General features: G+C 48.0%; 1 protein-coding gene across 1 annotated transcript in view; it reads left to right on the forward strand.

Annotated features, from left to right (window-relative positions):
• Positions 1-11,421, forward strand: part of LOC104981020 — a 50,875-nt gene extending 39,454 nt beyond the window's left edge. Inside the window, exon 3 of the mRNA XM_010829904.1 lies at positions 11,333-11,421. Coding sequence (XP_010828206.1) covers positions 11,333-11,400 — 68 coding nt within the window. The 3' untranslated portion in view covers positions 11,401-11,421. The remainder of the gene's footprint in view (positions 1-11,332) is intronic.
• The last annotated feature ends 4,211 nt before the right edge of the window (positions 11,422-15,632 follow it).

Below are 15,632 nucleotides of genomic sequence, written 5' to 3' on the forward strand. Positions count from 1 at the left end.
CCACTGACTAGGGTGGCCTGGGAGTTGTTAGTGAGAAAGGGAAGGGAGTGGAACCCACCTACCACTGTGGGGTAGGAAGAGGCTCCCAGAGCAAAGGGATTCCCTCCAATCAGCCCCAGTGCGAGTGTGTGAAGGCAGGTTGCTCAACACTGCAAAGCACACCGCTTGAAAACATCCTTGGCTCCAATCCTTTGGCCACCCGATGCGAAGAGCCAACTCTTTGGAAAAGATCCTGACATTCCCACCAAACAAACAACAAAAAAACTCTCAACTCCCAGGTTGTGACTCATTTTTCAGTCGACATCATATTGGTGAAAATAAGTTGGTCATTGGAAAAGACCCTGATGCTGGGAGAGATTGAAGGCGGGAGGAGAAGGGGATGACATAGGAGGAGATGGCTGGATGGCATCACTGACTCGATGGACATGAGTTAGAGTAAACTCCGGGAGTTTTTGATGGACAGGGAGGCCTGGCGTGCTGAGGTTCATGGGGTTGCAAAGAGTCGGACACGATTGAGCAACTGAAGAAGCACTTTATGCAAGATGCCAGGGGGTGCTGTGACAAGCTCAGCGTGTCCTGGATGGCATGCATTCATGCTGAGGGCTGTGACTAAGGACCAGCAGTGACTCGCAGGGTGAAGAGTCTGGGGGCAGGGGAGGGACCCGGCTGGTCCTCTAGTGAAGACTTCGCCTTCCACTGTGGGAGATGCAGCTTCCATCCCTGAGCGGGGAGCGAGGAGTCCACATGCCCCGGGGCCAAAAATCCAAACCAGAACACAGAAGCAGTATGTAACAGATTCAGAAAGACTTTAAAAGTGGTCCATGTCAAAAAAAAAAAAAAAAAATCTTAAAGAGATGGGAGATAAGAATGGCAGTCAGTTTTATTGGGATTCCAATAGCTGTCAGTCACCAGAACAATGGATTTGTGGAGACTGCACTCACCAGAAGATCTCTAGTGCACCTCTAGGTATGAGGGGGAGAGACAGAGGGGCGGGGGGACCCCCACCCAGATAGAGAGACAGGGGTGGGGGACCCCCACCTGAAGGGGGAGAGACAGAGGGGTGAGGGGACCCCCACCCGGACGGGGAGAGACAGAGGGGCGAGGGAACCTCCACCCAGACGAGGAGAGACAGAGGGGCGGGGGGACCCCCACCCGGAGGGAGAGACAGAGGGGCGGGGGGACCCCCACCCGGAGGGACAAAGGGGGAGAGACAGAGGGGCAAAGGGACCCCCACCCAGAGGGGGAGAGACAGAGGGGCGAGGGGACCCCCACCTGGAGGGAGAAACAGAGGCGAGGGGACTCCCACCCAGAAGGGGAAACACAGAGGGGTGGGGGATCCCTCATGGACCCCCACCCAGAGGGAGAGACAAAGGGGCGAGGGGACCCCTACCCGGAGGGAAAGATAGAGGGGTGGGGGAACCCCCACCCAGAGGGGGAGACACATATGGGCGGGGGATCCTTCTTGGGACCCCCACCCGGAGGGAGAGACAGAGGGGCGAGGGGACCCCCACCCGGAGGGGGAGAGAGAGGGGCGAGGAGACCCCCACCTGGAGGGGGAGAGACAGAGGGGCAAGGGGACCCCCACCCGGAGGGGAAGAGACAGAGGGGCGGGGGGACTCCCACCCGGAGGGGGAGAGACAGAGGGGTGGGGGACTCCAACCCAGAGGGGGAGAGACAGAGGGGTGGGGGGATCCCCACCCAGAGGGGGAGAGACAGAGGGCCGGGGGGAGCCCCACCCAGAGCTTCCACACTCCCCAGCATGCGTGTGGGAAGAAGAATTGCAGAGCAAAGAGGTGAGCCCCCGTGAGGAATTGCTCTGTTTTCTCATCTGAAATGACTCTGTGGCCAAGATGCAAGGGTCTCCCCTAGCTTATTCAGAGAGGGATCCCCTGTCAGATCCAGTGCATTAAACCATCCTGCAATGCAGGAGACCCGAGTTCCATCCCTGGGTCGGAAAGATCCCCTGGAGGAGGGCATGTCAACCCTCTCTGGCATTCTTGCCTGGAGACTCCCCTGGACAGAGGAGCCTGGCGGCTACAGTCCACGGGGTGACGAGTCACATGGGACGGAGGGACTCACACTTGTGTGGCTTCACGGAGCTTTCCTGTGGTTTGGGGCCTCTCTGGGGAGCTTTCAGGAGGTGGCCTACAGCCAGTTTCCAAGGGAACACACAGAAATGTGGGGACCTCTTATTCTCAGCAGTCCCCTCTCTCTCCCGGACCTCTACTGCTGCCTGCCAGGTGTCTGCCCTGGACGCCTGCAGTGCTTCCTGTTTCTTAGCTGGGATGGAGCTGTAGCAGACAGGCCACACTCACTGCTCGCCTGCCCTGAGTTTTGGGGTGCTGGTCGCTGTTTAGTTTCTCAGTCGTGTCCAACCCTTCTGCAACCCCACGGACTATAGGCCGCCGGGAGCATTAGGCCATGGGAGTTCCCACAGACAAGAACACTGCAGTGGGTTGCCGTTTCCTCCTCCGGGGGATCTTCCTGACCCAGGGATCGAACCCATGTCTCCTGCATTGGCCGGTGGATTCTTTACCACTGAGCCAGCTGGGAGGCCCTACTCACTAAATACACAGTATTTAGTATTTTCCTCCCCCAAACCTTGACTGGAAGCGATGTTTCAGGGGGAAGAAAATGGAGTTGATGTTGCTGCCTCTTAAACAAAATGTCTGTTTTTAGAGATGGTATTCTGGGCTTGCTGCTCGTTGTTCATAGCCAAGGAAAAAGCAACTTGTGTTCAATTTTTCATTCCCAGTTACCAACCCACTTGTTATGGATGTTGAAATCATTCCTGGGCAGACTTCCCTGGTAGCTCAGATGGTAAAGAATCTGCCTTCAGTGTAGGCGACCGGAGTTTGATCCCTGGGTCGGGATGATCCCCTGGAGAAGGGAATGGCACCCCACTCCAGTACTCTTGCCTGGAAAATCCCATGGACAGAGGAGCCTGGCGGGCTACGGTCCATGGAGCACAAAGAGTCGGGCATGACGAGTAACTAACAGTTTCAGTTTTCCCTGTAAGTAACAGACTTAGACTTTTCAAAACCTGTTCTCGAGCTAGCAAAGCTCTGAGCTGGTGGCAACCATCTGTTTGTAACTGAGAAGGGCTGAACCACATTTGCCTGAATCTTTGGGGACTTGCAGCTTATGAACCATTGATTAGAAGCTCTATTAAGAGATAGAAACACACACACACACACACACACACACACACACACACAGAGAAATGGCTACATGCAAGGACTTTTTGCAAACATCCTTTCAAATATAGAGAATGTAGATGCTCCATTGCGGAAGTGACAAATAGACTCACATTATACCAAAGTGAGATAATTGAGTATGTGAAACTGGTCATGGCAAGGATTTAATAGGCAAACTGTTCCTTCCAGGGTTCTTCTTAACCTCTTCTATTATGTTCGAGCCTTTTTAAACTTAAGATCAGGAGTAAAAAGATCCCAGACCCTCTAACCCATCTTTCTCTTTGCCCCGCCAGGGACAGTCTCTCCCACACCCTCTCAAAGTCCTGGTGCCCCAGAGAACCTTCATTAAAAGGGTGGTCTGCTACCCATCACCTTCGCTTGGGGCTCTTCCCCAAACATAGTGACAGTCATACAAAGCTGAAAACGGACGTCTGGAGCTTGGAACGCCTTCTCTGCAATGCAGGTCACTTTTCTTCCTGTGATAGAAATCTCCTCTGTGCATCAGAAGACTGATTTCAGGGCCTGAGACGTCACGGACGCCAAGCCTCGATTCTCAAGTCGTGTCTTAAATCATGAAATGCAGCTCGGGGACTTGAGTGTAGATGACCTGTCTCAGCAGAGCGAGGTCTGGCAAACAAGAGAACGCTCAAGAGTCAATAACTGCTCAAGTGCTTTCTCCTGACTCCGGAGGCTCTCAGATCCCGGCGTTAATGTGAAACCTCTCTGTTTCTCTCTCTCTCTTGCCCTAATACCGTGTATGTTTTTTTTAACATGGTCTCTCTGTCTCACTCTCTCTCTCTTCTATTGCTTGTAGATTTGCAGAGTTGTCTAAACGCCCGCAAATCCTGTTTCATTAATCATATTTCCATCAGTCCAACAGAGTAAAGCGTGCAAAGGCATCTTACTTGCATTGAGGTTAGAGACAGTCTAGAGAGGTTTCAGAATGAGATTGTGGTAATTTGGCGAGGGCGTGCTGGAACACACCCAGGCTTGATGTCCTCAGCCTTCTGCAGGACGATCCTGCTGTTCCCGCTGTCGAAAACACAGCAAGACAAGGGGAGGGGCGTAAGAAGTACATTGTACTGTGTATAAAATAATGAGCTACAAGGAGATACTGTCCAGCACAAGAAATATAGCTAGTATTTTTTTAATAGCTATAAATGGAGTATGGGTTTCCACGGTGGCTCAGATGGTAAAGAATCTGCCTGCAACGCAGGAGACCTAGGTTCGATCCCTAGGTTGGGAAGATTTCCTGGAGGGGATGGTATGACTACCCACTCCAGTATCTTGCCAGGAGAATCCCATGGACAGAGGAGCCTGGCAGGCTACAGTCCATGGGGTCGCAAAGAGTTAGGCAGGACAGAAGTGACTTAGCACACACATAGCCCTGACATGGCCCATCAAGGCTACGCAATCAAATTTTCTGTATTTTTAGGCACACAAGTGCCTAAATGCAACGTGAATGGTTACTAGAGTTTTTAAACCAAATTGTAATGCGGGAAAATCTTTCGGGTAGACACTTCGCTGGTTTTATGAGAAAGGAATAACTGTTTTGGGAATTGATTGATCGAGTCAAGAAGCATAGAAGAGTTGGAGAAAGGCCACAATCTGTAGAAAGTCACAGTGAGAAGTGTAATATCAATAACATTATTGTTAGTCTGAGTCTTTTTTTTTTTTTTTTTAAAGTAGGCCAGCTCTGTGCAGAGATTTCCCTTCTTGGTGGCATCGTGTGATGCCCATAAACCCTGTGTAAAGTGTAATTCCATAAAATAATTATATTCATGCTAGAGCTGACCAAGTGTCCCTGAGGGTGTGGCTTTGCATAAAGCTATCCTGGTTGTAAGTAGTCACCGCCCAGGTTTTGAACCCAGACGTCGTAATGCGTGTTCCACTTCACCTTGGCCACCAAATTCTAAAACCCACAGAGATCTTCCCAAATCTGTGCATGGTCTTTAGGGAGGTCGTGAGCATCTGCAGAGCACATGTGCCTGTGCATGGCTGCATTTTTCTCAGGGAAGACACCTCAATATTTCAAATTTCTCGAAGGTTTTATAAGCCGTACCAGCCATCTAAGAGAAAAAGCAGAGGAAATGGAAAACTTGTAAAACTCAGCAGAGAGGCAGTTTCCCTTCTTTCCTGTTTAAAAAATATGCTCTCAGAGAATGACCTTCAGAAAGCTTCTCTTTTTTTTTTTCCACACTAGTAGCCTATTTATTGATTTTTTTTTTTTTATGATGGCTGTGGAGATAACAGTAATTAAATGTGGTGGTGTTTCTTTATCATATGAATGATTTCTTTATCTTGCGCAACCATGTGAATGATTTATAAGTTGTATAGCATTTCCAGCAGTCAAATATTAGATAGCAATTTGTCCTGATGGAGATCACTGGTGACGTTCCTTTCTTTCTCTCCAAGACCAACCCTCAATACTAAAGAGCGTCTCTGAGCCTCTGATGGACTTAGCGTGTGAGCACGTGTCTGACTTTCTGTAACCCCAGAGACTGTAGCCCAGGAGGCTCCTGTGTCCATGGGAGTCTCCAGGCAAGGATACTGGAGTGGGTTGCCACGCCCTCCTCCAGGGGATCTTCCCCACTTAGGGATCGAACCCGGGTCTCTTATGTCTCCTGCATTGGCAGGCAGGTTCTTCACTACTAGTGGCCCCTGGGAAGCCTGTGATGGACTTGGAGATGTTTTTATTCGGGAGAGATGCTACTGGGCTGTGTTCTGAAAAAAACGGCACCAAAGGTTCACATAGATAATCCTTTACAGAGTGCGCCCCCTGCTGCTGGCTGCTGTGGAATTGCGCGTCTTTGTGCCGTGGCCCCGTTTCTATGAGCGAAAATGGAACGCGGTGTCAGGGCCAGAATCTAAGAATAGACAGACTCGGGAATAAGAAGCTAAAGCCTGGCCCCGCATCAGATGGAAGCCGGACGATACATCGGTGCCAGAGAAGAAGATAAATTAATGACTGAGAATTAAGGACCATGAGGCTGGGAAGATGGGCTGCTGTCCTTCAGGGTATGGCTCTCATTCAGTCCCTCAGTCGTGTCTGACTCTTTGCGACCCCATGGACTGCAGCACGCCAGGCCTCCCTGTCCATGACCAACTCCCAGAGTTCACCCAAACGCAGGTCCATTGAGTCAGTGATGCCATCCAACCATCTCATCCTCTGTCGTCCCCTTCTCCTCCCGCCTTCAATCTTTCCCAGCATCAGGGTCTTTTCCAATGTATCAGGTCTTCACATCAGGTGGCCAAAGTATTGCAGCTTCAGCATCAGTCCTTCCACTGAATATTCAGGGCTGATTTCCTTTGTGGGGTCGCACAGAGTCGGACACGACTGAAGCGACTTAGCAGCAGCAGCAGCAGGGAATCAGGATGTGGTAGACGGGGTCAGAGATTGAATGTGGGACCGTGTGTCTGAGGAGACGGTTACCAGGTCCAAGCTCACTTTCTCGGTGAATCAGAGACGAGCTGTTGAGGCGAGGAATACGGCTTTACTCAGAGAGCAGACTGACCAAAGAGATGGCAGGGTAGTGTCTCAGAGTAACCATCTTATCGGGGTTCTGAGTGCCAGGTTCTTTCGTGGATGAAAAGAAAGGGGGAGGTGAGGAAACCAAGGAAAAAGGCCATTGATCTTGCAAATGTGTCCTGCAATGGCAAGCCTCAGGGCAGGAGAGTGTGTTAATTCCTTCCTTCCTGCTGTCCCCAGGTGGACAGGGCTCTGAACAAATGTGCTTGCTTTAGTTTAAGGGCCAGACAGAGGGGCAGGATGCTCTGAGGCAGGCCGTTTATGTATGATTATAACAACAAAAAGCAACGAAAAGCAAGTCAAGGGAACAGTTCCAACAGGGACTCAGAACTCGCCTTGCCCTTGCAGCAAGATGACCTGGGTCCTGAAAGCCCGACTTGAGGTGGGAAGGTCTTGTTGCAGGAAGAGGGAACCCCCACCCCTCGGGCCCCCGAGAGTGGGCTCTTGTCTAACCCTCGGAAATGAATTGTCCAAGGAGACACATACATGCTGACAGTCCTTGTTTAATGACGCGGGCGATGAAGCCCACTGGCCCAAGGAATGGACTTGGGAGACACCAAGTGCAGCGAGAAGTGAGGCTTTCGTGATGGTCTTTGCAAGATCAGCTGCCTGGTGGGGAGGCTCACCCAGAGTCGTTACAGCGGGGGTTTTTATCCACTTGGCACACAAGTCCCTCATGAATTTTTTTATTGGGATGCCACAGGGTTAGCCATCTTCCTGAGAGGGTCACCTGGATTTTTTTTTTTTTTTTTTACTCTCCCCAAGTCCTTCTTCTCGTTTTTATATTTTGAATTTACCAGCAGAATGAAAATCCTCGGCATTTCACTCTCTCCCCTTGTCTGGCTTTTCCTGTGCAAGGATCCTGAAAGGCTGTTTGGTCAGCAGGCTGTCCCTCTAGGCTGGTTGTCCCTGAAAACGGAGCACTTGGTGTTTTTTGGTTTCACTTCATAGCGGTGGCTGATGCTGCGTTCTCCAGGGAAGAGCTGCCTCGAGGCTGCATGCACCAGAGTGTCGCCTTCTGCGCTCTGGCCTCGGCGAGGAGGACGTGTGTGGCTCCATCAGGGAAGCCAAGCGACCAGCACAGGTGACCCCTGAGGTTCAGGGGTCAGGTGGCGGGGTGGGGGGGTGTCTAGCGTGAGATGCGCTGCTGGGAGCCGAGGTTTCTCCTCCTGACTTAGCGCTGAATTCCCCTCCTAGGGCAGAAGCCAGGGTCTAGAAGAGACGGACAGGATCCCTGAACAGGGACAGAGAAGAGAGGTGGACTGGGCTGCCCCTTCCAGGTGCCCAGCGTGGGTGGGTACGTGCGTGGGGCATGGTTAGTGTGTGGTATAGTTCGGGCCGAGGCAGAAAAGAAGGAGAGACGACGTCAACGGAGGTGGGTGACCTTCATTCAGGCAAGGAGGGGCGACAGTGAATCTAATGACCAGGCTGAGCGCGAGGGGGATCAGGGAGGCTTCATGTTTAAAGGGAGGTTTGTGGAAGCAATAAGGGAAATGGTAGTCAAGTGGGATGTTTTGGGCACTCTTTAGTTGAGATGGCCTTTGTCGTTGAACAGGGGGTAGGAGGTTTCTGGGCAGGGGATGGTAAGTTCCAGGTAGATGCAACTGGCGGGGACATCAGGGTGGAACTTAAAGTTGGGTTTGGTTTTCCCTGAAGTGAGATGACTCAGCAAGGGCCTTTGAGACCCTTGTTTTCTTCTCTAGGCCCAAGGACTCAGTCAGTTAGGAGTGGCTTCAGCCGCAGGGCGTCCCTCTGCTCAAGGCTTTGTCTCTGCTGGGGTGACCCACATTTAAAGAGCGCTTGAGGTGGGAGGAGACACAGCCCTGCCAGCCAGCATGACACAGGACGACTCTCTAAGGCTCCCTGCTCCCCAGTTGCCTCCCTGATTCCCTCGGGCTGTGCCAGAGCCTGGTCTGTTCAGCCCTCTCCATCGACCCCCATCTTGGGTCTTCTCCCTCCCTTCCACCTGTGTTGATAGGAGAAGTCTTTGGATGCTCATCTATTTTTTTTAAATTGTCAATTGGATAGACAAAATATCTATGTTTACATTTAATATCTTGACATTTTAGTTTTTAATTTCTTATCCCCTCCCCCCTTTTGGAATTGAAGTGCGCTTACTCAGAATACACTAGATTTGTGGAATTATTTTATGTACCACAAATAGAATGTTGGGATTAGATAAACCAATATCCTGGTGGCTCAGGTGGTTAAGAATCTGCCTGCAACCCAGGGTGCGATCACTGGGTTGGAAAGATCCCCTGGAGGAGTAAATGGCAACCCACTCCACTGTTCTTGCCTGGAGACTCCCATGGACAGAGGAGCCTGGTGGGCTGCAGTCCATAGGGTCGCAAAGACTGGGATACGACTGAGCAACTAACACTTTCACTTTCTTTTCAAACTGACATTTAAAAATTTTTTTATTTATTATTGTTTTTTTTATTATTTTATTTTTAACTTTACAATATTGTATTGGTTTTGCCATATATCAACTCAAACTGACATTTTAAAGCAAAACCAAATATGCAGAAATACACTATGATGAACACACTATGATGTCTTTTAATTTGTTTTCTGGGGATTCATTTCATCATTGCGAAATGAAGAGACGTGGCATGTAGTGGTGAACTTTAGTCTGTATTTTTTTATTGCTTTAAAGGAGATTTATATCTATTATACATGGTTGGCAAACAGCTTTCCTCTGTGGAAATTTTTTATCATGTGGTGTAATATTTCCTTCTGGAGAAGAAACGAAAGGTTTATTTCTGCCCATTGTTTGTAATCCGAACTAATGTTCCAAGCATAGTGTGATTTCAAAATGAAATATCCTAGAGTCCATGGGGTGGCTGAGGGTCGGACACAACTGAGCGACTTCACTTTTGCTTTTCACTTTCATGCATTGGAGAAGGAAATGGCAACCCACTCCAGTGTTCTTGCCTGGAGAGTCCCAGGGACGGGGAGGGGAGCCTGGTGGGCTGCCGTCTATGGGGTGGCACAGAGTCAGACACGACTGAAGCAACTTAGCAGCAGCAGCAGCAGACATTCAATTCAGTTCAGTTCAGTCGCTCAGTCGTGTCGGACTCTTTGCACCTATCTCTGACTTTACTAAGTAACCAAATGTCACACAGAGAATGGAGATTGCTGAAAATGTTGACTCTGAAATGAACGACCTGCAGGGGGCAGTGTGCTACAGTGTAAAAGACCCATCTCTGCTTGGATCGCTAGCCTTTGCCCTGCCCTCTGGTAAGCTTAATACCAGGCTTCCTAACTTGATTAAAAAACGTTATTTTCCCTACTGTGGCGACAGGAATGTTTGTTTGTGGAAATTATACTAGCAACTGATCTCAGTTCTTTATTAAAAATGGATACATATATATATATATGTATGGATGAGTCCCTTCTCTGTATTCACCTTGAAACAGTCACAAAATTGTTAATTGGCTATATGCTGCTGCTGCTGCTGCTAAGTCGCTTCAGTCGTGTCTGACTCTGTGCGACCCCATAGACATCAGCCCACCAGGCTCCCCCGTCCGTGGGATTCTCCAGGCAAGAACACTGGAGTGGGTTGCCATTTCCTTCTCCAGTGCATACCCCAATACAAAAGAACAAATTTATAATAAAAGTAAAAAGCAAATTTCTCTGGGGAAAAAATATAGGGATAGCATGATTGTCACAAATGTGACGGTTAGATGGAGTTTCGATTTTCTATAACGTTGCTTGTCTCCATTTATTAAATGTCTCAGTTCATTCGCTCAGTCGTGTCCGACTCTTTGCGACCCCATGACTGCAGCACGCCAGGCCTCCCTGTCTATCACCGACTCCCGGAGTCTACTCAGACTCATGTCCATTGAGTCAGTGATGCCACCCAACCACCTCATCAGCTGCCGTCCCCTTCTCCTCCCGCCTTCAATCTTTCCCAGCATCAGGCTCTTTTCAGATTAACCGTTTATACTTTGAAAAAAAAAATATATATATATATATAGTTTGAACTTAGAATATCGGTTTCTTAGTTTTAGTGTATGTTTTTTAAAAAGGCATCCAGATGGTAAAATACTGTTTCAGCTTTCTGGGATTCATTTATTATGATTGTTACAAAATTGACAAGTCAAAAGTGTTAGTGAGTCATGCTCAAGGTCAGTAAACTGCCGGTCTCTAGCACAAGATGCTGGAGAGGGCGTCTTGATGCTCCTGTGGTTCTCAGGCAGTCGCTCCAGTCCCCCCCGTGTATCAGGCATTAGGGCTTTTCTCCCGTCCGCTGGAAGACTCCATGTCTTGGCAAGTGGTTCGCTCTGTAGCACCTCACAGGACTGAAGAACTTAATCCTACGCCTGAAGCCTTGGAGTCTGTCCTTTTGGCAAGACCGAAGTGGGAATATTGTTACCGGCTTGAATTTCCACTTCAAGAGAAAAAAAGAATGCTTGTCGTTTTCAGCCTCCTGTGCTGAAATTCAAATGCAGATCTGACTTGGCCTGCCCGACCACAGTGGAGGGAAGAACAGTTAGAACGCTGAGGTTCTGAGAACTGGGCGGAGGCCCTCTTTTTATCTCCTTTTTCCATTTTTTTCCCATTTACTCTCCTTTTCTCTCTTTTCTTTTTTTTTTTTTTTCAGACCTGCCTCAACATATAGAACTCACGGTTCCCTGGCGGCTCAGCAGTAAAAGAATCAGCCTGCAATGAAGGAGACCTGGGTTTCGATCCCTGGGTTGGGAAAATCTCCTGGAGGAGGGCATGGCAACCCACTCCAGTATTCTTGCCTGGAGAATCCCACGGAGAGAGGAGCTGGGCGTGCTGCAGTCCATGGGGTCGTAAAGAGCTGGACACGACTGAGCAATTTAACATAACACAAGTATCCCCTGAGCCTTGTTAGGGCCAGATCTTTTTTGTTTCTTTTACTTTATTTACTTTTTTATTTTTGGCTGGGTCTTGGGCTTCCTCTGGTTACAGCAGGTAGGGGCTGTCCTCTGGTTCTGCTGAGCAGGCTTCTGATTGCAGAGGCCTTGCTTGTTGTGGAGCACAGGTTTCTGTAGTTGTGTTTCTCGGGCCCTAGAGTGCGGGTCTCAGAAGCTGTGGCTCAGCACGGCCTTAGCAGCCCCGAGGCATGTGGCATCTTCCCAGACCAGGGATCGAACCAGTGTCCCCTGCATTCCAAGGCAGACTGCCAACCACTGGACCACCAGGGAAGCCCGCTTTGACATTCCTAATCTTGGCACAGTAGAAGTTTACAAGCCAGTCGTTGCGTGGAACGCCCCTCAGTTTCCCTGGTATTTCCTCGTGAACCTGTGTGGGCTGCCCGTCTTCGCCAGAAGGGCAGCACAGAAATAACGCTCTGTTCTTGTCATTGTATTTAGTTGTAGACCATAGTGTTTTGAGCGTTTCCATAGCTGCTGACGCTTTGACTAAAGTGAAGTGAAAGTCGGTCAGTCATGTCTGACTCTGCATATAGTCCATGGGATTCTCCAGGCCAGAACACTGGAGTGGGTAGCCTTTCCCTCCTCCAGGGGATCTTCCCCACCCAGTGATCAAACCCAGGTCTCACGCATTGCAGGCGGATTCTTTACCAGCTGAGCCACCAGGGAAGCCCAAGAATGCTGGAATGGATAGCGTATCCCTCCTCCAGCGGATCTTCCCGACCCAGGAATCGAAGCAGGGTCTCCTGCGTTACAGGTGGATTCTTTACCAACTGAGCTAAGGTGGTCCTCAATTTTAACACTTTAAGTTTTAAAGAAGGTGAGCTCTTTCCTTGATGCTAGCTCAGCCGGCAACCAGGATTAGAGTCTGTCATGAAATCACACTATCAGAGTTTTGGAGATGAGAAACATCAGTTCCTTCCTTTGACAAGTACCCTAATATCTAGAAGGCAGAACGAGTGCTTACTCTTGTCACGCACACGTCACCTTTAATCTTGTCCATGTGGCTTATTAAAAAACCGAACAAAAGTTGAATGTTTCTGATTTAGTTTCACTTAAGGTTTGAATCTTTTTTTTTCTGGAAAATTCATCAAGCTGAGGCGTTTTTGGAGTAAGAACTTCCTAAGTGCTCCTTTAGGAAAATAGGAAATCATAATTTGGAAACGGGGATTTAAGGAATTTTACTTTCCAGAAGACTATTTCCTATTCCATGTCTAGTTTACTTGTGTTTCTGGACAGACCCTCAGAATACATAATATTTAATTTAAAGAGTATATTTTCTCATGTCTTAGGTTATATTTATCGAGAAAGGATAGATGCTGAAAGTAAACCACGGTTTCTCGCCTTTAGCATTATGATCATTTAGGCTCGATAATTGTGTTTTTTTTTAATTTACTTTTTATTGGATTTCAGTTGCTTTCCAATGCTGTGTTAGTTGCTGCTGTCCAGCAGAGTGAATCAGCTATATGTACACATATATCCGCTCTTTTTTTTGGATCTCCTTCCCATCGAGGCCACCCCAGGGCACTGAGTAGATAGAGGTCCCTGAGCTGTACAGTGGGTTCTCATCACTCACCTATTTTGTGTGTGTGTGTCTGAGTCTGCAGCCCCATGGACTGTAGCCCACCGGGCTTCTCGGTCCATGGATTTCCCAGGCGGGAATACTGAAGGGAGTTGCCATTTCCTACACAGGGGATCTTCCTTGACCAGGGATATATTTTAAACATAGTATCAATAGCATGTATATGTCAGTCCCATCTCCCATTTTAGCCTATCACCATCCCTCGCCACCTTGGTATCCATGTGTTTGTTCACTACAATCTGCGTCTCTTATTTCTTTGGCTGTGTGTCTATAGTGGGTCCGGTCTGTAACTTACAGGCCATTTAGCAGCTTCCATGGCCCCTGCCCACTGGATCCAGATGTTCCTCCCAGTTCTGACAACCAGAAATAGCTCCAAATGCTGCAACTGTCCCTTTCTGGGTAACAGAAGCATGGACAAAGAAACTTTGTTCTCTGCTTGAGAACTCCTGAAGCAGATCATAGAGTTGTTGCTGCTAAGTCGCTTCAGTCGCGTCCGACTCTGTGCGACCCCATAGACGGCAGCCCACCAGGCTCCCCCGTCCCTGGGATTCTCCAGGCAAGAACACTGGAGTGGGTTGCCATTTCCTTCTCCAATGAATGAAAGTGAACAGTGAAAGTGAAGTCGCTCAGTCGTGCCAGACTCTTAGTCTCGATCCATGGGATTTTCCAGGCAGGAGTACTGGAGTGGGGTGCCATTGCCTTCTCCGCATAGAGTTGTTATGTAATTTTTATACTTTGTCATTTAGGAACTATAGGTGGGGTTATAGACTTATAATTCAAACTTTTATTCAAGTAGAATTTTCAGCATTTCCATCATTAAGTGTAGGGACTTTTAAGTATAAGTTTCAAGAAGAAAGTAGACCAGATAAGGTTAAATTTTAAGTATTTCTAGAGATGTATCTTTGCAATACAATAACAATATATTAAACTATAATATCAATATATAAAATATTAAAATGAATATATATTAAAATTAATGTGTGTTCTCAGGGTGTCCTCAGTTGCTCAGTTGTGTCTGACTCTCTGTGACCCCATGGACTGCAGCCCACTAGGCTCCTCTGTCCATAGGATTCTTCAGGCAAGAATACCAGAATGGGTTGCCATGCCCTCCTCCAGGGGATCTTCCTGATCCGGGGATTGAACTCATGTCTGCCTGCACTTCCTGTATTGTAGGCAGATTCCCTACGCACTGAGCCATAGCGAGGTCAGCAGCATTAAAATTAAAATATGTTAAAGTATCAACATATATTAACACATTACAATTTTAAGTATTTCTGCAGATACGTTTTTACCCCATAATATATCTATATCTATATATATAGAGAGGTGTTATGGGGATGACGTTTATTTTTTGCTAAATTTCATCAGCATTTAAACAACAAATCCACCTTTTTCATGTCAGTTAGGCCAGTCACGGTTTCCCCGAGTAGACTTTGATAGAATTTCTCGTCACACGGAAGGATGCATTCTCTGATCCTGCGTTCACCAGACTGCCTCTGTGCTGGTGGTGACCGCCGAGGAAGCTCAGCGCCCATTCCGGATGAGAACTTTGGTGGGAATGTGTTTCCCCAGGGCGCTTCACCATCAAATCGAGACCTGCTGTAATTGCTTTTCAATGGTGCCAAGTTTTACTTCTTTTTCAGTCCTCTTCTGTCAGCTTGCCACTGGGAGGACTGAACTGCAAGGAACTGCACATAATTTGAAATGGGTGTGTGTTCCCTACAAAAATCCTCTTGGCAGACGAAATATTTTTTACTGCGTTCACCGTGTGCGGTAGGGAGGAATGAACAAATACTTTCCCATCGTATCTCTTGAGTCCTTGGACAGGTCAGAAATGAAGCTTGAGTAACCACAGGTGCTCACAAAAGGAATGCGAAAATATTTCTGATGTGTTGTTCACCCATTATGCAAGTATTTGCTTTATTACAGCTATTGAAATACCTTCACAAATATTTTCTGGCAAAGCGAGCATTTATTTTGGAAACATTTACTTGGCTTTGAAGGTTGCTCTTACTCAATTGTTTGCTCAGTAGAGGGGAAAAAAATGGGAAATGCTTTTCAAGTTATTTGTCACATGTACCTCTAGTACCCTCGTGAAGAAATCTTTGGGGTTAGGCTAGTGTTAAAATGGTTCACAAATCAAAGAAACATGAAAGAAAGTGAGGAAAAGCCAATCTGATGGCTACAGAAGATGACAACGTGGTAGAGACTTAAGAATTAAAAAAAAAAAAAAAGAAAACACAAGAGCCCTGAAGATGAAAACGGAAGAAAAACCATCAGCAGATATGAGAGTAGTGGAAATTAGCAACAGGAGCAGCTTCACGGGGACAAGGAATTTCACTTTGTTCTAAGATTCCTGATGTTCAGGGTTCCTTCCTCAGGTGTCAGAGGTGATCATGGAAACTCAGTAGATAAGGGTA

The sequence above is a fragment of the Bison bison genome, unplaced genomic scaffold (assembly GCF_000754665.1).
Source record: "Bison bison bison isolate TAMUID 2011002044 unplaced genomic scaffold, Bison_UMD1.0 scf7180017864512, whole genome shotgun sequence".
In the NCBI taxonomy this organism is placed as follows: Eukaryota; Metazoa; Chordata; class Mammalia; order Artiodactyla; family Bovidae; genus Bison; species Bison bison.